Source organism: Delphinus delphis, chromosome 18 (genome assembly GCF_949987515.2).
Source record: "Delphinus delphis chromosome 18, mDelDel1.2, whole genome shotgun sequence".
Lineage (NCBI taxonomy): Eukaryota > Metazoa > Chordata > Mammalia > Artiodactyla > Delphinidae > Delphinus > Delphinus delphis.
The window spans coordinates 51,600,942-51,625,277 of record NC_082700.1 but is presented as its reverse complement, the minus strand read 5'-3'; the positions used below and the strand labels follow the sequence as shown (position 1 = coordinate 51,625,277).

The 24,336-nt window shown below is 45.3% G+C and overlaps 2 protein-coding genes across 3 annotated transcripts in view; both read left to right on the top strand.

Moving 5' to 3' along the window:
- OBI1 (ORC ubiquitin ligase 1) overlaps positions 1-11,243 on the top strand; it is a 46,184-nt gene extending 34,941 nt beyond the window's left edge. For both annotated transcript variants that reach the window (XM_059995668.1, XM_059995669.1), the window contains exon 6: positions 7,972-11,243. In XM_059995668.1, the coding sequence (XP_059851651.1) occupies positions 7,972-9,487 (1,516 nt within the window). In that variant the 3' untranslated portion in view covers positions 9,488-11,243. The remainder of the gene's footprint in view (positions 1-7,971) is intronic.
- An 8,788-nt stretch (positions 11,244-20,031) lies between these two features.
- On the top strand, positions 20,032-21,973 carry POU4F1 (POU class 4 homeobox 1). The gene is made up of 2 exons (XM_059996122.1): positions 20,032-20,154; positions 20,822-21,973. The coding sequence occupies exons 1-2, from the start codon at positions 20,032-20,034 to the stop codon at positions 21,971-21,973; spliced, it is 1,275 nt and encodes a 424-aa protein (XP_059852105.1).
- The last annotated feature ends 2,363 nt before the right edge of the window (positions 21,974-24,336 follow it).

The following is a 24,336-nucleotide window of genomic DNA, read 5'->3' as shown; positions in this document are numbered from 1 at the left end:
TTCCCAGACCAGGAATCAAACCCGTGTCCCCTTCATTGGCAGGCGGATTCTTAACCAGTGTGCCACCAGGGAAGTTCCTGAGCTATTATTTTTAAACTCTGTTCTCCGTTTGAAAGCTTGCCAATCAGACTCTACCTTATTTATTTATTTATTTATTTTGCGGTACGCGGGCCTCTCACTGTTGTGGCCTCTCCGGTTGCGGAGCACAGGCTCCGGACGCGCAGGCTTAGCAGCCATGGCTCACAGGCCCAGCCGCTCCGCAGCATGTGGGATCTTCCCGGACCGGGGCACGAACCCGTGTCCCCTGCATCGGCAGGCGGACTCTCAACCACTGCGCCACCAGGGAAGCCCTACCTTAATTTTTAAACAGGACTTTTGGGAGGTGGAGGAAGAAGGAATGGCTGCAAGGGCCTTAATTCTTTGTCTAGTTCCACTGTCCATGTGACCTTTGTCTTTAGGGGGAAATTGTGGCTTTTTTTTATTCTTCCAAATATTGGAGCACTTTCTGTTTTGTGATGAATATAACAATATAAGATGAAATATAACATAGCTTGTGTTTTTTATTCCTATTAGAACCCTAGATAAGTAAGTACCTATGTGATATTTAGGTCCTAAAATTATACATTTAAAATTTTGCTCATTTCACATTGGTAGCTTTGTTTCCATGTAGTTGAAGATGTCTGCTGATTGTGCATGAGGTAGACAAGAAGATAATATATGCTTTTTACACATAGCACAATTAAAGGTGGAGCTTCCAGTTTATGGTTCTGGTTCAGATTTAGTATTCATATCTCTGGTTAAAATAGTCATGCTTTTTGGGTTGGCATTTGCCAGGTTGATCTGTCTGTGCTGTAGTTTCCTGCAAGGCCATTTTAATAAATGATCTTTGGAAGTTTGAAAATACCTTGAACTTATGTCTAGAACATAATAGGTGTTTGATAAATATTTATTGGCTTTGTGCATACATATCTGAATGTATTTCTACATCTTGTTATTTCCTCTCCATATTTCTAATAGCAAATGTATGTATTAATAAATAGTACAACAATTCTAGTCCCTTGACCATATATATATACAGACTTGGCACTCAGTAGACATGCTTGCGTTTTATACTATGTCATAGTATAAATAGGTGCTGACATTATTTAAGAAAGGATCTCATGTTCAAGCATCTCATATGGCTTCATACATGGTGTTTGGACTCAGACAGACTTGGCTTCTTGCTGCTTCCTTTCTGCATAACCTGGAAAAAGAGACAACCTTTTTAAGCATCTCATTTTTCATCTTTAAAATAAGAATAATAGATCTTGCTTCATAAAGTTAACATGACAATTAAATTAGGTAAGTTAATATATATCAAGCATATAGCAATGTCCTTGACACAAGTAAACTTTCAGTGAATTGTGGCTGCTGCTGTTATTGTCACCAGCGTTGTCGTTAGTAGTCACTTAGAGCATTGTGGAAGATTTGTCTGTTACATTTAATTTTGGTAATTTCCATCCCCAGAGTTCACTTGCCTTTATTTATTTATTTATTCGGATGTTGGACCAGGGAATAGAAACATTATCTTGAGTCTTCAGGAGGGAAAAGGTTTTTCCTGTTCTCTTTTGGTATGCCTCATGTTGTTTAATATATTTTTGTGGACTCAACTAGTGTGACAGGGATTGGCCATAGACAGTACTTTTATGATTAACAGATTCTCTAGGAATGTAACATTTTCATAAGTGTTTCATTTTAAACAGAGAAAACTCTCTTGAAGAAACACTGGCAAGTCATCAGGTTCAGCAGTGGATGAAAATGTATAGGGCACTTTCCAAAGCTTCTCTAGTAGTTTAAAGACAGAACGCTCTACCCCATCCTCCTGATACATACACAGGGATGAGGGTAGATATGAGTAATGCACAGACAGCTCATTAGGAGCAGGTAAGAGAAAGGCCCCCACCACCAAGTACAGTTTTGAGCTGCCGACAGTGCCGGTCCTCCCTGTGTTCTTTCCCTGGAGTACGCCTCCTCCGCATCCTGTACACACATGCGTACAGCAGAGCACAGCACTGGACCTCCCCCTTTCCTTCCCAGCCCCGCCCAAACTCAGATCCTAAAGAGCTCATATCACAGACTACTCACTGAAGTTCTGTGTAATCAAAAAGAGGCATTTGCAAACTTAAGGAATCTTTAACCCATATATTATGCTGTAGGAGAAAATACTTAGGAAGGGGAAAGGAACAGTAGAAAATCTTTTCCCCTAAAACTTTTATCTCTCTTCCATGTTTTAAGAAGATACTTTCCTAGTATCTCCATAAGTCAGGGAATGAGAAGATATGCAACTGCAGCTATATAGCCAGGCAACTCTGCAATAAAATTTACTGTATGCCTGGGTCATTCTTTTCTTAGATGAATGTAACAGTTCTTTAAAAAATAATTGTTGAGGCTCACTCAAGTTTACTTGGTTTTCCCACATACCAAGCATTACTTTAGTACAGGTAATCCTCACTTTGCATGGTTGTATAGAATCATAAAAATGACCATTCAACCTAAAACCATGCAAAGCAATCTCAATAATCAGTGAGAAAAATCAAATTGTTCTATAAACTTTAATAATTTTTATCAAAACATTAACTCTCTTACTGTCAGTTATAAATGTATATGAAGATGAAAAAATAGTAAAACTGATACTTATTTAGTACATTAATATTTTTATAGTACAATTTAAAACATTAGAAACATTGAGAATTGAAATGTTTTATTTCTTTATAAAAAACTTACGGAGAATAATTTGAATAGTGCTTGCCTTCTTAGCGTATAGCTTATGATATGAAGGCAGCAACTTTTCTAATGCTTCAACAACTATTCCTAAGTTTGCATCAGCTTTACATTTAATCCTTTTGTGCTTTCAGTATTGTGAAATAGCTCCATGTTGCTTTAATGTGAAGTTTTTTGCCAGCCTGTCACTTCCTCTAGACATCTTTATCCTTTTCATCACAGCCACTTCTTTCATTTACGTCAACAAGTTCGCCTTTCCCAAGTTCCTCTGGCTTACCTAGGGTCTCTCAAATAGTGACAGTTTCAACATTCCCACAGTCAGCTATTCTTCTCTACACTTACATTTGATTCTAACTTTACTACTGGCATTAATCACTTTTCCATTTCTTTGCCAAACCTCATCTTTGTTGCCTAGTGCTGTCTTTTGATTATCCATTTTTGTAAATGTCATGTGACAGCACAACTATATGTTTTATTGTCTGTGTATGAAGTGAATAACAGGTGCACAGTCACTTTCAGACTTTGAGAGAAGTGACCTGATTGGTCACTGTTCATGATGCACGGTCTGTTGTTTATATAGTGTTTTGTGAACTGAAAAGCTGGCAGTGAAGTTTTACTTTATGCAGCTACTCACAGTTAATATAATGTGGTAAATTTTAACCATGTTGTTCAGTGACTGGTGGTATTTAACTAAACTGTGGTAACTGAAATTTGTGCATATGGAAACCATCAAGGACCTCGATATTGAAGACCTATCAGGCTGGATCACAAAAGCTGGTCCATATCCAAAGATTGCTTTTACTTTGTTTCACTCTTACCTCAGGTAGTAAGTAAGGAAAATATATAAAATCAAAGGTACATGGAAGGCAGAGGGGCTCACTTCCCCAGAACCCCGCTTGTTCCTCAAGAAGATGTTTCTGAAGTTTGGTGGTCTCAGCAACCCACTGGGCTTTGCTGCATTAATCCCTTTTGTTGGGGCTGCCATTGAGAACTAGAGGGGCAAAGTAAATTACTCAAGTTTCACAGCTAGTTAATGGCTGCATAGCACTAGAGGTTAATTCTTTTGACACTTGGTTCTGGCATTTATTCTTTTATCACATTTGCTTTCTTCTGACGCCCTTCAAACACGTCCTGTTCCTCCTGTGTGATGAGCTATGAGAAAATGTGGTCTTGGGAACTTTTCATTATTAGAGATGCCCTTTAGTTATAATACCTCAGAGGTCAAACCAATAGGACTTTTCATTTCTCTTACTTCTAGTAGGGACAGGACCAGTCTTGTACTTATGTAGCTTTTTGAACAGGGGAGCTCTCAGCCAGAACGTGTCCATGAGTTAACGTTGCAAGATGAAGAATCCTTTAAGCTTCTCCTTAGATTTTAGCAAAACACACTTCTGATATCAGATGCAGCCCCCAAACTGCTTTATGTTTTCTCTGACATAATGAAGCCCTTGGCCATCACTGCTGCTTTGAAAATCAAAGCCTTCTGGTCTCTAATGGAATGTTTATAAAAATACTCCATTTTGAAATTTGCGCAGGAAAAGGAAGTATGGTAAATGATATTAGAAATCCCTCTGGCTTGCCTTCTTAATGTTATGTAGTCTGGAAATATCTGGAATTAGTGTGAATAAGAGAGTATTAATACCCAAAGTTAAATAAGCTCTTATCCTCATTGTTTTCATCCATGGAAGTATAGCATCAGGTGTGCATCTCTAATTGTTATTTCTATATGATCAAGTAAATTGTCTCTTGCCAAATTTAATATTGGTATCTAGGGTAAGCTAAAAATATGTCAGAAGTCTCATCTGTTTGCATTCTCTTGCAAAGGTGAAAGTGGAAAGTTTTTTTGGATGGAGTAGAGTGTAGAACAGCAAGCCTGTAGAATAAAAAGAACTATGCTGTGTATGTATGTCATTCTCTGTTGCTTTCTCTGGTGTCAGTGAAAAAAAGAAAATAAGCAGTCAAACGTATGAAACATTTAGTTTAGTAATATAGTGACTCATAATGCTTACGTGTGAAAGAGACCCAAGGACCTTTGGATTATCCTGTGGTGTTGGCTCTGTCTTGATGTAAGGCATTGATGTATCTTAAAGTAAGAAAATAACATCTATTCAAAACATATTTGATGAGAAACTACTGTGTACTGTGAATTGTTCTAGGGAGCTAGCCATAATTCCTGCTTTCCTGGAGCTTATACTCTAATGGTGAAGAGAGAGACAGAAAACAGATAAGCTACATGGACTGATAAATTAATTGATCAGTTCATTGGGTTTCACTATATATTTTTTAGTTTGCCCACCAGCACAGTTCCCTTATTAGAATGGTAAAAAGGTCTGAATATTTGAATTGTTATAGACTTGCAGAGTATTGAAATAGAACTTAGGGGAATTGAGGGCATTGACCTTTTAGAAAACAGCCGGCTCCATCAGTGACTCCTTGCTTGTCCCTCTCGTATGTGCTTAGTTGCTGGCCTCTGTTGTTAGTTCTCATGGCACTTCAGCTTTCTCTCTAAAGTAATACAAAAAACATACTTAGGCTATCATTTTGACTTCAGCTCAGAACATTTGTTAACTAACTTCTTTTAAAAACATAATAATAAAAAAATTAGGGGCAAATATAGCATCATAAAATGACATTATGTCTGAAATTCCAGACTAAAATCTAGAATAAGAAGCTGCTAATATTTGGGGAAACATTCCTTATTTGTCACTACTTCTTATGTAGGCCTTTGAGTTCCCAAGGACATCCTTTGGTAACAGCTGACTTACTATCTAGTAACATTATTTGCTTTTAAACCATTTGATTTTATTTTTCATCTGAGGATAGTTTTATTATAAAAATTGCACTTAAGAAAAAGCAAATTTTGTCTTGGCAAGCAAATTTAAGGCTGTCACTTTTGCTGTTTGCATTAAATAAACATGCTACATAGTTTTTCCATTTAAAAATATGTGGGTTGTTTGATTATGCCAGAGTAGTTACAGTCAAGAACTCACAAATATTTATTTTTTACTTTTTTTTACTTTTTGACCACACTGCACAGTATGTGGGGTCTTAGTTCCCTGACCAGGGACTGAACCCGAACCCCCTGCATTGGAAGTGGGGAGTCTTAACCACTGGACAGCCAGGGAAGTCCCAAGAACTCACAGATATTTTTGCTGAATGAACTTAAAGATCTTTGTCCACCTTTTAAAATTCTCTTGCAGAAACTACCACTCTGTCAAATACTACATTTACAAAACAAAACATTTTTCTTTGGTGAAAAAGGAAAAACTCCCATCATTCATTTAACCAAATACTCATAGTAGTAAACTTTGTCTTTAAAACAAGGAGGCTTGTGGGCTTCCCTGGTGGCGCAGTGGTTGAGAGTCCGCCTGCCGACGCAGGGGACATGGGTTCGTGCCCCGGTCCGGGAAGATCCCACATGCCGCGGAGCCGCTGGGCCCGTGAGCCATGGCCGCTGAGCCTGCGCTTCCGGCGCCTGTGCTCTGCAGCGGGAGAGGCCACAACAGTGAGAGGCCCGTGTACCGCAAAAAAAAAAAAACAAAAAAAAAAACCAAGGAGGCTTGTTACTGAAGTTGCTTTTGTTTTTGTTATACCTCTGGTGTTTGCTTTGATTTTTAGAGGTTGATGGGAGTGTGCTCTTTCTGGGAGATCAGTTAATTGCAGTGAGTAGGTCAGTATTTGGCAACATGTCTTTTAAGGTCCTTTCTAACCCTGAGATTTTATGAATCTATATTTACCTTTGTCCCTGCTTTTTTTCCTTAGTGACAAGAGCAGGGATCATGTAGGGGAGGAGCTGGAGAGTGAACTGGGCTACAGTTTAGGAGGAGCTGATGGGTCTTGAGTGAGAGTCATACAACATATAGTTGTTGACGCAAAGAGGTACAGTTACTGTTGGCTTCTTCTCCGTTTTAATTTTTTAATACTTAGTACATTTTCTTAATTGTAATTATTCTTTTGTAATTAGGGAAAAAAGAAAGAAAAAGATAAACCCATAGATTAAAACAATTTGTAGAAGTCACCTTCTCAAGTACCTTGCTCAAAACAGACAATCCTTGAATTCTTCAAGATGGGCCTATATTTACGTCATCAAAAAAATGATTAAGAAAAAGCTTTTTAAAAGAACTTTTGTGGAGAGAAGTTATTTTTCATGGGGTTAGAATGTAAGACTTATGTTTACTGACTCATAAGAAGCAGTTTCCTGAAAGATGAAATTTCCTTTGGTAGTCAGATCAGATAGAATTTAAGATAGATACTTTATGTCCCTTGGAGCTGGGACAGTCTTATTGATCCTTTTATCGTCAGCTCCAAATATACCATGAGCCATACTAGGTGCTCAAAACTTGTTTTCTTAGCTGAACCCCAGTACCCATTCTTAAGGGAATAGTGGAAACAAGGTAATCCCAAGTGAGAGGAGTGATTTTTTGTTGTGTTCTTTTTCACTTATTCTTCAAAATGTTCCTTTTCAGAAAATGTGAAAATGTTTTTATGTGTAATACATTGGAAGCACAAGCATTGACTTTGTACCTCAAAGTTGGAAGAAATGAAATTGATGTCCCACACAGTCGTGAAATGCCAAAAATAAGTAGAGCTGAAATGAATTAAAGCCCAGTACTCAGAAAGGCCAAGTAAAAACCTCAGATCAAGGGTAGCTATAATTGAAAGGATCCAAATAAGTATTTAAACCCACTCCTGCTGGAACTGCTAAGATTTCTGAATTTCAAATTGGCATTTTATGTTTGACAAGGTGACACTGTATAAGGAATGTATTGTAAAACAGTGCTGTACGATAGGAAAATGATTGAATGTAAATATTTCAAGATGTGGACCACTGTTCAAATGTTATCATAAATCTTTGCCATTGTTTTAGGATATAACTCTTCATGCATATATGAGCTGAATTGATAATGCCATCTCTTAGGAGGGAAATCATCAGTGAGTTTCTGCCTCGCTGCTACTACTAGTATGATTTGACCACAGAAGTATCCTATTAGGCCTTTGCCATTATTATCATATGCTTATTAATACATAAATGGGGAAACCCTCTTTTGAAGGTACTACATCTGTCATTGCTCTTATCCTGTTCATTGAGTGGTCTGAAGTGTCACTGTTATGTGAAATTAGAATGGGTGGAGACAATTTGCACTCTTAAACTTCGAAAAGGAAAGAAAAAATCTTGAACTGTAAGGTTAACGATCCTTCCATTCTTTGTAGGTTTGGAAGGTTTACAGTAGCTGCTCTTCAGTCCAAAGTAGAACAGTATGAACGTGAAACCAATCGCCTCAAGAAAGCCCTGGAACGAAGTGATAAATATATAGAGGAACTAGAATCTCAAATTACACAGCTAAAAAATTCAAGTGATGAGAAGGAAGCTATGAATTCCATTTGCCAGAGAGCACTTTCTACAGATGGCAAGGGGAGCAAAGGCACCGAGGAGGATATGGCATCCAAGAATCAAGGTGATGGTGCCAGAAAGCAGCTTGGCTCATCAACCTTGAATTCACACCTGGCAAAACCTTCTAGCAGTTCTGTCAGACAGGAAAGCACCAGCAAAACAGAACCAAATTGTTCTAAGAACAAAGACTTATATCACAAACGGGTGGAAATAATGTTAGATGTGACAGATACAAGTATGGATACTTATTTGGAAAGAGAATGGGGTAATAAGTCAAGTGATTGTGTATCCTACAAAGATGAAGAACTCTATGATCTTCCAGCTCCCTGTACTCCTTTGTCCCTTAGTTGCCTTCAGCTCAATACGCCAGAAAATAGAGAGAGCTCTGTGGTCAAAGCAGGAGGTTCCAGAAAGCACTCAAACCATCTCAGAAAACTGGTGTTTGATGATTTTTGTGATTCTCCGAATGTTTGTAATAAAGATTCTTCAGAAGATGATAGAAGTGAAAGTGAGAAGAAATCAGAATGTTTTACTTCCCCAAAGACAGGGTTTTGGGATTGTTGTTCCACGAGCTATGACCCCAGCTTGGATTTTGAAAGCTCAGAAGAGAACACGATAGCAAATTGTGTTGGAGAAATTTCTTCAAAATTGAGTGAGAAATCAGGCTCATGTTTATCCAAGAGATTGAATTCTCTCCGCTCCTTTGAAATGAATCGGACAAGAACATCCAGCGAAGCATCAATGGATGCGGCTTACCTTGACAAAATCTCGGAGTTGGATTCAATGATGTCAGAGTCAGACAACAGCAAGAGCCCTTGTAATAACGGTTTTAAGTCATTGGATTTGGATGGCTTAGCAAAGTCATCTCAAGGCAGTGAATTCCTTGAGGAACCAGATAAGCTGGAAGAAAGAACTAAACCAAACCTTTCTAAAGGTTCTCTAACTACTGATCAGTTAGAAAATGGAAATGAATGGAAACCCAATTCTTTTTTTCTCCTCTCTCCATCTGACCAGGAAATGAATGAAGATTTTTCACTCCATCCCAGTTCTAACCCAGGAACCAATGAAATCAAACCCCCAAGCTGTTTGTTTCAGACTGAGTTTTCCCAGGGTGTTTTGTTAAGCAGTTCACACAGGCTATTTGAAGATCAAAGGTTTGGGTCATCTTTGTTTAAGATGTCCTCAGAGATGCATGGTCTTCATAACCACCTTCAGTCTCCTTGGTCTGCTTCCTTTGTGCCCGAAAAGAGGAATAAAAATGTGAATCAATCAACAAAAAGAAAAATCCAGAGCAGCCTTTCCAATGCCAGCCCATCAAAAGCAACTAAAAGTTGACTCATTAGAAAGGTGTCATTTATGTTTTTGTCCTGAGAGGAATATAAGATTTCAAAGTTAGTTTTTTCCGCTCATAAAAGCTCTATACCATTTTGAACTGATAATCCTTCGTCAGGTGTCAAGTCAGAATGGTGGATTAGCCTGTACCCAGGATACTTTTGTTCACTTTGAAGAGTTTTAGTCTTTTTCATTTTCATTTGGGGATCTTTTTGACCAGAAAAGGTAGGGTGAGAGTTTCTTTTTAATGAATATTATACGTATCTGGTTTGGGTATATTTTGTTTTCTTGAAGCCTCAGTTATCTTTAGAACTTGGATTTTTTAAATAAAACTTTCGGTGTTGTCCACACACTGCTCATAAGACACTTGAGTTTCTTTAAAGCTTTTCCTAGGGTGGAAATTATTTTGCCTGCCTCTTTTTATTTATGTTTAGTGATAGCCTAACTTTTATTCAAGGCCATGATGGAGAAATAGCACTCGAACCTTAGTCCAATACTCGTCTACTTTTTTTTTTAAGTTTTATGTATATGTTTGCATTTTTAACGTTGGGTTCTGTCCAGTTTTTGTGAGAATGTGTTGCTAATATGAAAGAATACATTTTCTATATGAAAATACTTGTTTTATGTCAGGTAGCTTTCATTCACTCATCTTTTTGTGTGTGTTGAAAATCAGAAATTGAGCCTACTTTAGCAAGAAGTCATGGAACAGTTGTGTTTGGAGGAGCCTAAACATGGTAGCTTCATCGTTTCAGATATACAGGTGCAGGAGCACTCATTGCCAAGTTCTTGATCCACTTATGTCCCAGGGGAACTTTCTTTGGAGTGGTAAAGTTCTTGTTTGCATGTTACTGTTCTTCATGGAAACCGTATGCATGGTAGCATTCTTGCTTGCACTGTTTTCCTTACTTAAGAAAAAGAAGTTTCAGTTGGCTAAAAGATTATCTGTTATGTAGGCCCCAAAAAACTTTTTCATGAAGAGTGTAAAGGGGGTGAGAATAGGTGAGCTAAGCACAATTTTTAATTTAGATTCTGAAAAGGTATATTATTCTAAACATGTTTGGTATGCCCATATAGGCCTTTAAAAATGGTTTGTATGTTAATGACTTGTTTATCTAATGTGCACTGAACATTTTACATTAATACTGTACTGTTTTACAGTAATACTGCATGCTTTTCTATGTGAATTGAATAAAGGATGTCAGAAGCACTGTAATCCTTGATGTTGGCTCATGTTGAATTAGCCTATAAAGACCAGTAAAACTTACCATTTTTTATTGATCTTTTAATATAGGGGTTGGTGGACTATGGCCTGTGGTCCAAATTCTGGCCTGTACCTGTTTTTGTGAAAGGCCTGTAAACCAAAAATGGTTTATAGATTTTTAATGGCTTTTAAAAATCCAAAGAATATTTCACAACACAGGAAAATGATATGAAATTCAAATTTAAGTGCTTTTAAATAAAGTCTTATTAGAACACAGCTGCACTTACTTGTTTACATTTTATCTAGGACTGCTTTTGCACTGAAACAGCAGAGTTGAATAGTCTTAACAGAGACCATATGGCCCACAAAGCCTAAAATATTTACTGTTTGGCCTTTTACAGAAAAATTTGCTGACCTCTGTTATAAGAGACTCAGGATTCAACAAAATCATAAAAGTATAAAAAGTCACTTTTATGATTTGGAGGATCATGACCTCTACTTTTAGAAGTAATAAGAGCCTCCTCCCCCCAAAACGGCTTAATATAAAGCATAATTTTTGTTCTATCATATTTTTTCCAATAAGTATTTATGTATTACTTTGTCTTTCTGATAATGTTTAAGCTAATGGATACTCTCAGAGATATTGCAGTTTAAATATCTTTGACAACGTGGATATGCATTTGAAATTCTATTAAATGTAGAAGTCTAACATATTTCTGAATAGAGTAAATTTGGGGGTAAACCTCACTCTAATTCTGTCTGTAACTCTTTTTTTTTTAACCATGAGTGTGTTAGGTTTTAATACAAACTGACACTGTGCCATGGAAATGCAGAGTGTGTAACCTGATTTACTAGTGCCTAACCAGGTGAGGGTGTCTCTATTGGGCTAGAGTATTTCCTAGCTGCTTCAGAAACACTGCTCCATTTTCTCCAAAACAATATTTCATATATTATATTAAATTAAAAAAAAACTGACATTCCTCAGTTGAAGGAAATAATCTGTTCAGGATCTGATTTTAATGACACATTCTCATTTGTACTCCTAATCTCTTTACCATAATCTGAAATGTCATGACAAATATGGTGGTCTCATTTTAAAATATATCTATTATATATACACACCCTAAAGCAAGACAAATACTTTTTTTTGAAACCAAGTACTTTGCTAACCTGTATCTCATGTAATCTTCTTTTCAAACTCTGTGAGCCAAGAATTAATTTTCCCCAGTTTACAAATAAGCGAGTTGAGAATTAGTTGTCACACAGCTAGAATGGGATTAGAACCCTGTCTCGGAGCTGGGCCTCTGACTCCAGACCTTGTACTCTTCCTCCCTCATGCATGGGATGCATGGGAGTTCACACTTATAGGCCAAAGGATGAATGGGTTTGAAGTTTCCAAGAATTCTTTTTAAAGTAGTGTTTTGGAAGTATTAGCATGTTTCTTTTCAAGTAGCATTTAATTCCTGACTGTGTCCTCAATCTAAGTCTACTACTAAGTGGGAGCTCAGTGATGGGAGTCGTGTGTGTGCCACTTTTAAGTTTATAAAGATTCACATTAACTCTGACATTTAGATGAATTTCAAAATAGCACTAAGGCTATGTTAGAAAAAGATGCGCTAGTGATAAAGGGAAAAGACACATCAGTTCATGTCTTTATAAAAACAGTATCTTTTGACTTCTCATCTTTTTAAAGTGCTATGGCTAAGAGAATGTGACATGATGTTAGATATTATTTTGACATGACCTTTAGTGTTTATCTTTTAATTTTTAAAATCTTCATCCCATCCAAAATGACAAGTCTTTTTCCTGTTCTGATGGATCAACTGAGACTTAAACTGAAAATGTCAGACTTGAAGATATATAGTCCCTTAATTTCAAATCTGCTCTGTTTTCTTATAAGTTCGTTTGTATTTACTCTGGTTTGAAACCTCTGAAGGTACCACTGAACAAGGGAAGAGCTTCGGTCTTGATTCTTAGGATGTTTCAGGAACCTGTTTCTATATACTTGAATGGTTTTCAATTCAAAGTGTAATACATGCACTAGACTTTTTCCCCCCTCACTTTTGTGCCTGTGAATGATATTTGTAGAGAACAGTTTAGTTTCATGGAGTGTGGCCTATTTAGAAGGGTTTCCCAAGGCCTCATAAGAAGGTCTTTCATTCCTATTCGTGGGAGTCCTACAACAGTCTTTGCCTATCATGATGTAACCCGATCCTTTTAATAATACTTGGCAGAGAGAAAACCTTTTAAGCAGTGATCTCAGAGTGCATAGCGAACATTTATTGCTTAATTCTCGGAACCCCACTCTGAGGGAGGAAGCTGCAGCTTTCTTTTAAGAACCCATCTGAAGCTTAGGCTTGGATGATCTTCAGTTTGACATGACAGAGGCAGCCTAGAATAAGTTCGATTGAAGCTCCATTTCTTGAATCAAGGTAGATTTCTAGGTCTGCTGTGTCTTAACAGGGAGCAGACCCCCTCTAATAAATGTTGGTTGCATTAATCAAATGTGTAGAAGTGTGCGCCTAGTGTGACATATAATTTGGGGCTGTGAACATCCAGTACCCTAGGGCAAAGATTTGACTTAGGCATTTACTGAGACTTTCTGTGAGGAAGGAGGACCTAGTTCTGGACCATTTTAATTCTTATAACACTGGTGAGTAGAAAAGTGTCTGTATTGGGGATAGCATGGAGCAGAAAGTAAACCAGGCTGCTTCACGGAAGTGCTATTTGTATTGGGTCTTTAGGGATGAATAAGAGTTTGATGCGGAAGAGGACATCTCTTCTGCGCCTGTGTCCGCTCTCCTGCAAGGGGTTGCCTATTCATCAGATGTCTCAGAAGAGGTGCTGAAGGAACCGTTCACTAACATCAGGGCTCCTGATGGAAAAGGTTTCCCGATTGCCCCAGCCTGAGCTGGCAAGTTTGGCTTTGGTCCGCCTCCTCTCTCTTGAGCATCCCCTGAGACTCTAGGCTCAGCCTCGCCGCCAGGACCGGCGGCCTGCTGGCGAGACTGTGATTCCCAGAAGGCTAGAAGGCTCAGGAGGTGGCAGGGCTGGCCCATCATCTGTCCATTAAGCCGAGGCTTGGCGCTCCGAGGACCGGAAGGCGCGACCTCGCTTCCCTCACTGGGTCGTCTTTGTGCTGGGGGTGGGGAGGTGAGGTCTGGCCCGCCTGCCTCGGCTACGATCCCGCATTCCTTCCTCTGATTCCGGCGAACCCCTCCTTCCCGGATTCTCGAAGCCAGTGCCGCTCCCCCTTCTCCCGGGAGGACGGATCTGCCGGTGCCCCTCTGGTCGGAGTTTCCCGGGCTCTTGAGGGCGCTCTCAGCTGCTCTCTCCAGGGCCCCGCCCAAAGAAAGGGCCAGCTCTGCGGTTTCCTTTCGTTTTATTACTACTTGCGAAACCTGGCGATTAAGACGCGAAACCAACAAAGAGTTTTCTTTCCACCTTAACCTTGCACACAATCCTTTAACAAATTAATTAATCCTAATGAATTAACACTTCATTTATTTAAACGCGCTACAGTCCATGAATTAAATTTTCATGCAGTGATTAAAGGCTGTTAAAATATGCATGATTTCGTTAAAATTTTATAATAAATCAGGGCAATGTGTTACATGACAAGGCAACTATTTCCCAGTGCCTCGCAAGGGGCTTTGATTTGTGCAGGCGGCGGGGAGGAGGGGCGGCTGGCGGCGGCGCCTGCGAGCTTCGGAGCCGGGCGACAGGACCCAGCTCCGCACTTCGGCGTGTGGACTCGAGGCTTTGCGCTTTCCTCGGGGCGTCTGGACCCTCCTGGGGATCCCGCTCCTACAGGCCGAGACGAGTCTGCGGAGGGCGACGGGTGCTCGCCTCTCGGTTCCCAGAACTGCGGTCGCGGGGGCTTGGGGGTCCTCTGCGGTCCTTGTGCGCCAGCGGAGCTGCCTCCCACCAACGCGCGCGTGTGGCCGGGTGGGAGCGGCGGGCCCGCGGCTCTCCGGGGAGAGGAAGACGACACAACTTCCATCTCGTCGCGTGGGGTCAGGGGCGGGCGTGTCTGTTGTAGAGTTGGTTTGTTCGTTGTTGTTCGTAACCTCGAAGCCCCTTTTCTGACCAGCGCGTTCTCCCTTTCTGGAAGGGGCCTGTGCGGGGCGGGAGCAGCTCTGCTTCCCTTGGGACCTAAACCACAGGGGCCCGTGGCCAAGCGTAGCGGTCCAGCATTGTCACTTGGACAGTGCAACTTGTTCTGGCAACTAGCGGGCGAGGGAGGCCATGCCCCTGTTAGGACGGAGACGTAGTCCTACATCATCCCTAGGGCTTTCACAAGGTAGGTGGGTTTAAGTCCACCGAGGGGTTAGGGTGGAGATTATATATATATATATATATACACCTAGATCTCTACAGATGTAACGCCAAGAGAGATAATGACCGGCAGTGAACTTTACTGCCGCATCATTCGGATCCCAAGTGTGTATCAGGGACATCTCGGAGTGGGGTGCTCGACATCCAGGAAAATGTTCCCAACGTAAGTGGCATTTGAATTAAACGGCTAGAAGAACGAAAACACTGGGTTTTCAGCGGCTTACTCGAGAACCTCCTCCGCAGGTCCCAGCTGGAAGCCTCACAGGAGCTGATCACCCCTGGCCTCAATAACTCACCCACCCCGGCCTTTGGGACCGAGGGAGACAAGCGGCCGCGGTGCGGGCAGAGCGGGGTAGAAAGGAAGGACAGTAGCCTGTGGGAAATCTCCCAGCTCTCGCCAACGAGAGCGTGGCTGTGAACTCGCGCCTCGGGCTGAGCGGTGGCACAGGGCAGGGCGACCTCCCAGGACTGCCTTGCGGGCTGGGCGGGCGAGGAGCCCAGTGCCCACACCGCGGGAGGGACGGGAACGGAATGCGCAAGGGTCAGCGCTTAGACCCGGGAGCAAAGCTGCCCAGGTTTGACGCTGGCAAGGCCGCCAGGAGGGGAAGCGAAAGCACGGCACTAGTCCCCCCTCTGTCCCACCCTTCGGACAGAGGGTGTCTGAGCGGAAGGGAGCCGAACCTCCCAAGTGCCGCCCCTCTTCCGAATACCGACACTCCCCCCCCCGCCCCCCTCCCAATTCTAGGCCTCCTAGTCCTCTGCTGGCCAGTTCATTCCCACCGCTTAAAACAACCCAAGCGGCCTCGGAAGCCGGCCGACTAGAGGCTCTGGCGACTTCCCCCGCGCAGGGCGCTGGCTGCGCGGTGAACGGGCCGAGTTTCTGGGCGGCAGCCGGGAGGAAACGTGGCGGCCCGCATCTGCGAGGAGCCCCGAATGCGGATAGATAAATCGGGTTCAAGCCCAGAGGTGGGGCTGGGGAGAGGGAGGCGTGCAGGTAGGGGCTGCTGAGTCCAGAGCTAACTTTCCCCGCGCCGCTTCGGAAGAAGAAAGGCTGCCCAGCCAGTGGCAGCTGTGGAGGGGGCGGGGTGCTTAAAGGCGAGCAGCAGTCACCCCCAGCCGGTCCCGCCCTTGCGCTGCGCCTCTCCCGCGGGTCTTCACTCCAGCCTACCAACGTCTGCCCGCAAAGCCCGGGAAAGAGGCGCTGCGAAAGGAAATGTGAAGTGGGGCCTGCCAACGAAGGAGGAGAAAATTAATTAATGAGGGAAAGAAATGTGTTTCTGATCCAGATGATAGACTCCCTATCCCTGGGGGCGGAAATTCCTTGGAAATCAATAGCTGTGCATTCATTATCTCCCTCTTGATAAAATGCAAAGCTATGAGATCGGGTGAGGAGGGAATCTGTGTTGGTCATTAAACAGGAAGGAAAAAAAAAAAAAAAAAGAAAAAACAAACCCCAACCTGCCCAGGATTCTATGCCAAGGCTCAGACCCCACGTGGGCATCACTAGCTCTGGCAGGGGCCATCTAGTTACTGCACTTGCCAAACCCGGAACACAAAGCAGTGACATTGATGGACTGAGCCCCAGTCCACCACCCTTCCCTTTCACTGCCCTGGGGAGAGTAGGGAAAGGCTTGATAAGGTCCAAGGAAGTACCGGCAGATCTACCACCGTGTCCCACTCTCTAGCCTGGGGCTGAGGCCCAGCAGGGATGTGACAGGATAATTCTCCAAGCATCATCCCCTACCCCACCCGGTATTTCTATACAATTCCCTCTCATCGCACCTGTCACACCTGTACCACAAAAACACCCCCTTCACCTGTAGCTACCCCACTCTCATAGACTGCCACCGCCCCAAGGCAGATGCCTGTATTTTATACCTCATTTTATCTCCAGTGTCTTGCCCTGGCCCAGACTGGTGCTCAAGGTAGGGTAGAAAGTAAATGAGGGAAGGATGAAATAAATGACTTTGGAAAAATTGCTGGCTGGAATCAAGATAGACAGCTCTGCATGGGGACAGCACGCCCTCTGTTCCAATCTGCATCTCCTTTTCAGGGAGAGAGGAGACCCCTTCGGCGATCTTCCTGCTTGCCCCCCACTCCCCATTGGTCCTGGCTTGCTGAACTCTCTTTGTTTTTCTCCCGGCCCTCGCCGTCTGCCTTCTCTTCCTTCCTACACACGGGTATTGTTCTATGGGGTATTTTCACTCTGTGACAAGCACCCTTCCTAAGTGCCAGGGTGGACACAGATGTGCCCTAAATGGGCTTCCAATCCATTAGTGGGGTGAGGGGGGTGGGTAATGAGATGGGAACTGTACCCAGGGCCCTATTTCTAGCCCTGGGGGAAAGTGAGACATTCTGAGCAGAGGTCTGAGCCCACCCTAAGCTGGGCAGGGACTCTGGTTGTCCTAAAAGAAGTGAACTAGGAGAGGAGTCTGGACAAGGTGATGAAGTCTTGACCTCAGGCCAGGGACCTCCCCGCTGGGTTAATTGGCGCTCTCTCAGTGTTGGAGGGTAAACCGAGATGGGCTTCTGGTACTCAGGGGCTCACCTCTCTCTCTGTCTCTGGGTCCATGTGGCCCCCAAACTGTGCTATTTGCGTTTGTTTCCCCTGCACTCTTTGGGGTCCCTAAAAGCCAGCGTTTCCCTGGGGGGAGGGGGAGACAGGATCTAGGCGCTCATCCTCTGCGGCGCCCTTCCTTCCCCCGACCCCGACCCCCCGACCCCCTAACGCAGGCGAGCTCAGGGAACCGCCGCGGTGGGTGTCAGGAAGGATTAAGTTAAGCCTGAACACCCGGTGCGACGACTACCGTAGGACTCATTCGCTCCCTCCAGCGATGTCCTGCTCGTGGTCCATTCCCCGCAGAGATAAAGTTGCACTTAGCACTCCCAAGGGACCGCGTAATGGATGGAAACGAGGCTCCTTCTCACACTAGCAAGTGAACATCCTTCTTAACTCCCCTCTCGGGCTGCGAGGGGGTGGGGGGAGGGGGAAAGGTAGAGAGAAAAGAAAAGACAGAAAGAAAAAAGAAAGAAAAAAAAAAGCCGTGGTGACGCCTCTGGGCTCTTCTTGGAATTTGAGTAGGGAGCGTGTCCGCTAAATACTCACGCGTTTATCCAAAGAAAAGATCCAAGGCGAACGTAAATTTAGGTTTATAGAAATGAGATCTAATCTTTAGCGGAAATACAGACCTCCTTGCTGTGGGAGAGACCAGAAAGATTATTTATCTGATCTCTGCCTCCCCTACGCAGCCCCTTGCAGTTCTCCAGCTCTCTCGCTGCAGATGTGATAACATCTGGGCTGTTATCACCCCGGGCACGGGCTGAGTCCCTGGGGACTCGGGCACCTGAACTATGGTTCCCCGGGAGGCCCTTGATCTGCCTGCCACATAAGGGCCACATAGCAGGTTGGCTAATTGATTTATTCTTCTTACGTTTTGATTTCACAATAATAAAAAATAAATAAAGCCTGGACCAGAGCTTGGGCCCCGTTCTTTTAAGTTGGTTTGAATTAATATTTTAATCACGCTTTCCTATAAATTGGCTTGATTCTGTTCCCTACTGAAGAAAAAAAAATGTGTGTGTATATATATACACATCTATACATCTGTATGTATATCTGTATCTGGGGGGCGGGGGCGGGCGGGTGGTGGGCAAACAAGCCAAAACGATGGAAGGGAAAATAAAGTTCTCTTCAACATCTTATTCCCTTTTCTCTGAAGCTATTTCCTTTTCCTGGAGTTTCCAACATAAAGTGTGTGTGTGTGTGTGTGTGTGTGTGTGTGTGTGTGTGTGTGTATGCTGAAGAGAGGTAAGGATCCCAGCTACACCCTGTTAACTATTTTTCCTTTTGATTACAAGAAGCCTCAGATCATCCGGAGCTCGTTTGAAATGTGGGTTTGTACACGGTTAAAGGAGACAAACAATAAGAGAAATGCACAACTTCATTTCAACAACCAGCCGTTCCCTAGTAGAAAGCACACGCTCCTTGTGGCTCCTAAGTGGCTGTCACTGTCGGTGCCTGACACACTTATAGTCACAACAACAACAACAACAACAAAGTATGCGGAGGAAATTAAATCATATGGAAATCAATAGCATCTGACTGCTTCAAACAAATGTCTGTCACCGCGATTATTCATTCTCCAGGAACCTATTTATAAACCATGAAAGAAACAGGTTCTTGCCGCAAAAGACAGCACCTTCTGCATTTCTGTGTTATTTATACTGCATACAGAAGAATGCGCGGGCATAATTTAACATACAAATGCCCAGCTGTATACATTATATAACAGCTTGTTAGACGTCCCGGAGAGGAGGTGTGCCTAAGTAATGCGCATATATTCAGGGCTTGCGATCGGGGTGAGGGTGTGGAGGAGGGAGGGAAACCACCCAGGGGCTGGTGAGCATCGTCTTTCTCCCCCTAAAAGATGCCTACCCTCAAACAATAGCTGGCCCTTTTGATCTTTCCAGACCCGCGATGGGAAAGGTGAGAAGTGCAGTGCGCATGTCCGGGTAGCTACAGGTGCATCACCTGCGCTGTCCTTGCTGGTGGTCACTATAAGAGCGGCTCCCACGCGCGGGTCGCGGCCGGGAGAGAGCGCGCGCGCGCGCAGACGCACGGCGCCGCCGAGAGGGAGAGCGCGCGTCAGATAGACAGAGACAGCTGATGCCTGTCAGCGCGGCGGGCCCGCGAGCTCTCGCGAGAGCTCCCCGGACCGGCCGCGAGAATTGGGGCTCAGGTGTAAGAGGAGTGCATCCCGTCGGCGCACGGGGCTAGAGCTCTCGGAGAAGTGGGATCGCGAGGCCGGTGCGCGACGGTCTGCGCGGTCAAAGCAGCGCCGGGCGGCAGCGGCGGCAGCAGAAGCAGCAGCGGCCCCCGGCGCGTCCGCCGCCTCCGCGCCGACAGCCGCCGCGGCTGCAGCCTCCGAAGGGAGGCCGGGGGAGCCGGCGTGCGCACTTTCCCGCGGACTTTCGGAGTGTTTGTGGATTTACTTGCCAAGCCATCAAGATGATGTCCATGAACAGCAAGCAGCCTCACTTTGCCATGCATCCCACCCTCCCTGAGCACAAGTACCCGTCACTGCACTCCAGCTCCGAGGCCATCCGGCGGGCCTGCCTGCCCACGCCGCCGGTAAGCGCGCCATGCACGCGGACCCGGCCCGCGGGCCCGCCCCCTCCCCGTCTCCGAGACGCTGCATGTCGGGTGCTGATGTATGTACAGGTCCCGGTGCGGGGATTTGCGGGCAGGGAGTTTTAGAAGAGTCCCGCTGCGAGGCAGGCTTCGTACAGTGGAGCTTAGTGTCGTGTTCCTGTCGCCTCTGCCTCCGTGTCGGGCGCCGGCGATAGGAGTGGGGAGCACTGGGGCCATGAGTCTCGACTTCCCTCCACTCTTTCCTGTTAATTTCATGCCTTGGAAAGGCGTTTTCTGTGCGTGTTCGGGTGCGTGACACGGGTCCCCAGCTGCGAGTTACATCTGCACTTCTTCTTTCCCCCTCCTTTTCCGTCTCCCACGCCCGTCCCCGGAATGTGTTCCTGTGTCCCCCTCTCCTCCGCATCTGCCCCTCTCCTCACACTCCCGTCCCTTCTCATCTGACCCCCTGTCTCGTCCCCAATGTGTCCCTATTCTGTCTTTCCCGGTCTCCACTATCCCCACCCTCGTCGTTATTATTTTGCTTGCTTTGTGTTGGCCTTTTGCTTGTACTTTCCGGCTTGTGTGTGGTTGTTCTGTGTTTTTGCTTTTTTTGGTTTTGTGGTTGTTTTTTTTTTTTTTTTTTTGGTTTGGTTTGTGTCGCCTGCAGCTACAGAGCAACCTCTTCGCCAGCCTAGACGAAACGCTGCTGGCGCGGGCCGAGGCGCTGGCGGCGGTGGACATCGCCGTGTCCCAGGGCAAGAGCCACCCGTTCAAGCCGGACGCCACGTACCACACGATGAACAGCGTGCCATGCACGTCCACGTCCACCGTGCCGCTGGCGCACCACCACCACCACCACCATCACCACCAGGCGCTCGAGCCCGGTGACCTGCTGGACCACATCTCGTCGCCCTCGCTCGCGCTCATGGCCGGCGCGGGCGGCGCGGGCGCGGCGGGCGGCGGCGGCGGCGCCCACGACGGCCCGGGGGGCGGAGGCGGCCCGGGGGGCGGCGGCGGCCCAGGCGGTGGCGGCCCCGGGGGCGGCGGCGGCCCGGGCGGCGGCGGCCCGGGGGGCGGCGGCGGGGGCCCGGGCGGCGGGCTGCTGGGCGGCTCGGCGCATCCGCATCCGCACATGCACGGCCTGGGCCACCTGTCGCACCCGGCGGCGGCGGCCGCCATGAACATGCCGTCGGGGCTGCCGCACCCCGGGCTGGTGGCGGCGGCGGCGCACCACGGCGCGGCAGCGGCGGCGGCGGCGGCGGCGGCGGCCGGGCAGGTGGCGGCGGCGTCGGCGGCGGCGGCCGTGGTGGGCGCGGCGGGCCTGGCGTCCATCTGCGACTCGGACACGGACCCGCGCGAGCTCGAGGCGTTCGCCGAGCGCTTCAAGCAGCGGCGCATCAAGCTGGGTGTGACGCAGGCCGACGTGGGCTCGGCGCTGGCCAACCTCAAGATCCCGGGCGTGGGCTCGCTCAGCCAGAGCACCATCTGCAGGTTCGAGTCGCTCACGCTCTCGCACAACAACATGATTGCGCTCAAGCCCATCCTGCAGGCGTGGCTGGAGGAAGCCGAGGGCGCGCAGCGCGAGAAAATGAACAAGCCCGAGCTCTTCAACGGTGGCGAGAAGAAGCGCAAGCGGACTTCCATCGCCGCGCCCGAGAAGCGCTCGCTCGAGGCCTACTTCGCCGTACAGCCCCGGCCCTCGTCCGAGAAGATCGCCGCCATCGCCGAGAAACTGGACCTCAAAAAGAACGTGGTGCGGGTGTGGTTTTGCAACCAGAGACAGAAGCAGAAGCGGATGAAATTCTCCGCCACTTACTGAGGGGGATGGGAGGTACCGGGCGGGGCAGATCGGGGAGCCGAAGGGCATTTCGAGGGGCTTTCCCCGGGCCTGTTTCCCCCCGGATTTAGAGCGTCCGTTGTCCTGCTTGCATTTGGGGAGCCCCTCCTCGAGCGTTCGCCTCCACCTCCTCTCTGCTCTCCCTGCCCTTACCCTCCCCAGCCTAGAGGACTGGGGTGCAGGGTGTGGACACCAGAGAGAAGGGCGGGGGGAGAAGAGGGAGCATTTGTGAGAGTGGGGGAGTCGGGGGAAGGAAAGCGGAGAGTGGAAGAGGGGTTGTGAGGGGCAGGATGGCTCTGGGGGTGAGGGTGGGGGGAGACTCGGGAAGGGTAGGGAAATTGACTGATTTTGACCAGAGACACTTATCAAAATCTCCTGGGGACCAAGGAGCTATGTACAAAAAAACCTACCAACCACCAAAAACTAGACAAATAAAGACAAAAGAAAACAAAACAGAACAAAAGCAAAGAAAAAAATGCTTTAGAAATTTAACTCCGGAGAGTCGTGTTCTACAGCTTCATTCCCCCCTCCTCCCCTGCCCCCGCAAGGAAGAGAAAAAAGAGCACCACGTTATTACTATCGCCCAGCCCTACACACAGGAACTGAGTCAAAGACCGAACACCAGACGAACCGGAAGGTGAAATTCTGGGTAGCAAAGCTAGTTGTTCTGTTTGTGTGTTTAATTTAATCTTTCCTCTAAGTCTTACCTACACCCCATCCAAGTCCTCTTTGATTTATTTTCTCTTTTCCAATGAGACTCCGACGGCTGCTCTCCATTTCCAGAAAGTGAGTAGGGTCACAGCTGAAAGGGGTGGCGGGTGGCTACTTGTTTAGGTGAAGTCCAAGTTTTCCAGTGACCCAGCCTATACTCCTGTGGCCTGATAGGTCAGATGGGGGTCTTTAGGGAGAGAGAGGCATAGTCTTTGGGCTGACTAAAAAGCAGAATTTAGAGGCTCCGAAATAAATATTTTATTCTAGGAAAACAGAACAATTTTAACCAGGTTTTTACTCTTTCCATTTTTGCTCTCATATCTAAGATCTAGAAAACAGACCATTTCAAACTAAGCTTTCCCCCCGCTTCCCACTCATAGAACTTGCTTGCCCTTTCATTTATTTTTCTCAGTGGCTTATTTTAAACTATCTACTTTTTTTTCCCCTGTTGATTCAAATAGATTGATGGGGTGGCAGACAGTAGGAGAGATACGCTGTCCCATTTTCTCCACAGAACAGGACCCATCTTGCTCTTCTAGGTCCCCTTTCTTCTCTCTTGGAGAACATGAAATCATTGAAATATTGAGAAGTTTCTGCTTTCACTTGGAGCAGGACTTGGCTGTGAGAAAATCAACTAAATCCCAGATGAGAGGAAGACGGGTTTAAAGCCCTCCATTTATTTCAAAAAGGTCTGCATGTTGGGAGCGGGGGGGAAGCAGAACAACTGTTTCATTATTATTATTATTAAATTATTATTATTATCCAAAAGTAATTTATTGCTGGGGATAAATGTTGGGGAGCAAAAACTTTAATTTGCACTATCAGTCTCCCAAATAGAAAATCATGTATAGTATTTCATAGTAATAATCAAGGTACTTTATGAAACTACTGATGGATTAAAAAAAGAAAAAAAATTGAAGGTGGTTAGGTAAAATGCCTGCTTGGTGCACAAGACACTCTTTTGATCTCGGGTGGAGATGGTTTATTACCGTCCTTTAATAAGAACTAAAAAATTGAAAACAGAACAGATGAGAAAAGAAAAAACCTGCCATTTAACAAGACTGAAATCATGCATGATCTGAAAGGTGCAGAAAGAAACACAACTAGGTCTCACTCTGGTTAGGCATTATTTATTTAATTACATTGTTTATCATTGTTTGCAGCGCAAACATTCTATGCATTTGAAACTGAGCACTAAACTGGGCTAGCTTTCTGATAGACCGTTTTGTGGATAGTGTGATTTCACAGTCTACTGCCTGTTTTCACCGAAAACACAACATTCTTGTCATATTCTTGTATTTAGAGGAAAAGGAAAAAAGGAAGATTACTGTAAATATTTTCTTTAATGCACACACTCACACAGTGGTTACGAACTGCCAGTGTTAATCCTGAAATGCCTCACGGATTGATCTACCTGTCCATGTATGTCTGCTGAGCTTTTTCCTTGGTTATGTCTTTGCTCTATTATCTTCCCCTCCTCCCCACTTCTATCAGAACCACTTCTGTGCGCCAAAATACAACAGGGGGATATGTCCCAGTACACTTACAAATAAAATATAACTGAAAGAAGAGCAGTTTTATGATTTGGGTGCATTTTTGTGTTTATACTGGGCCAAAGTCCTGGGAGAGCCGGT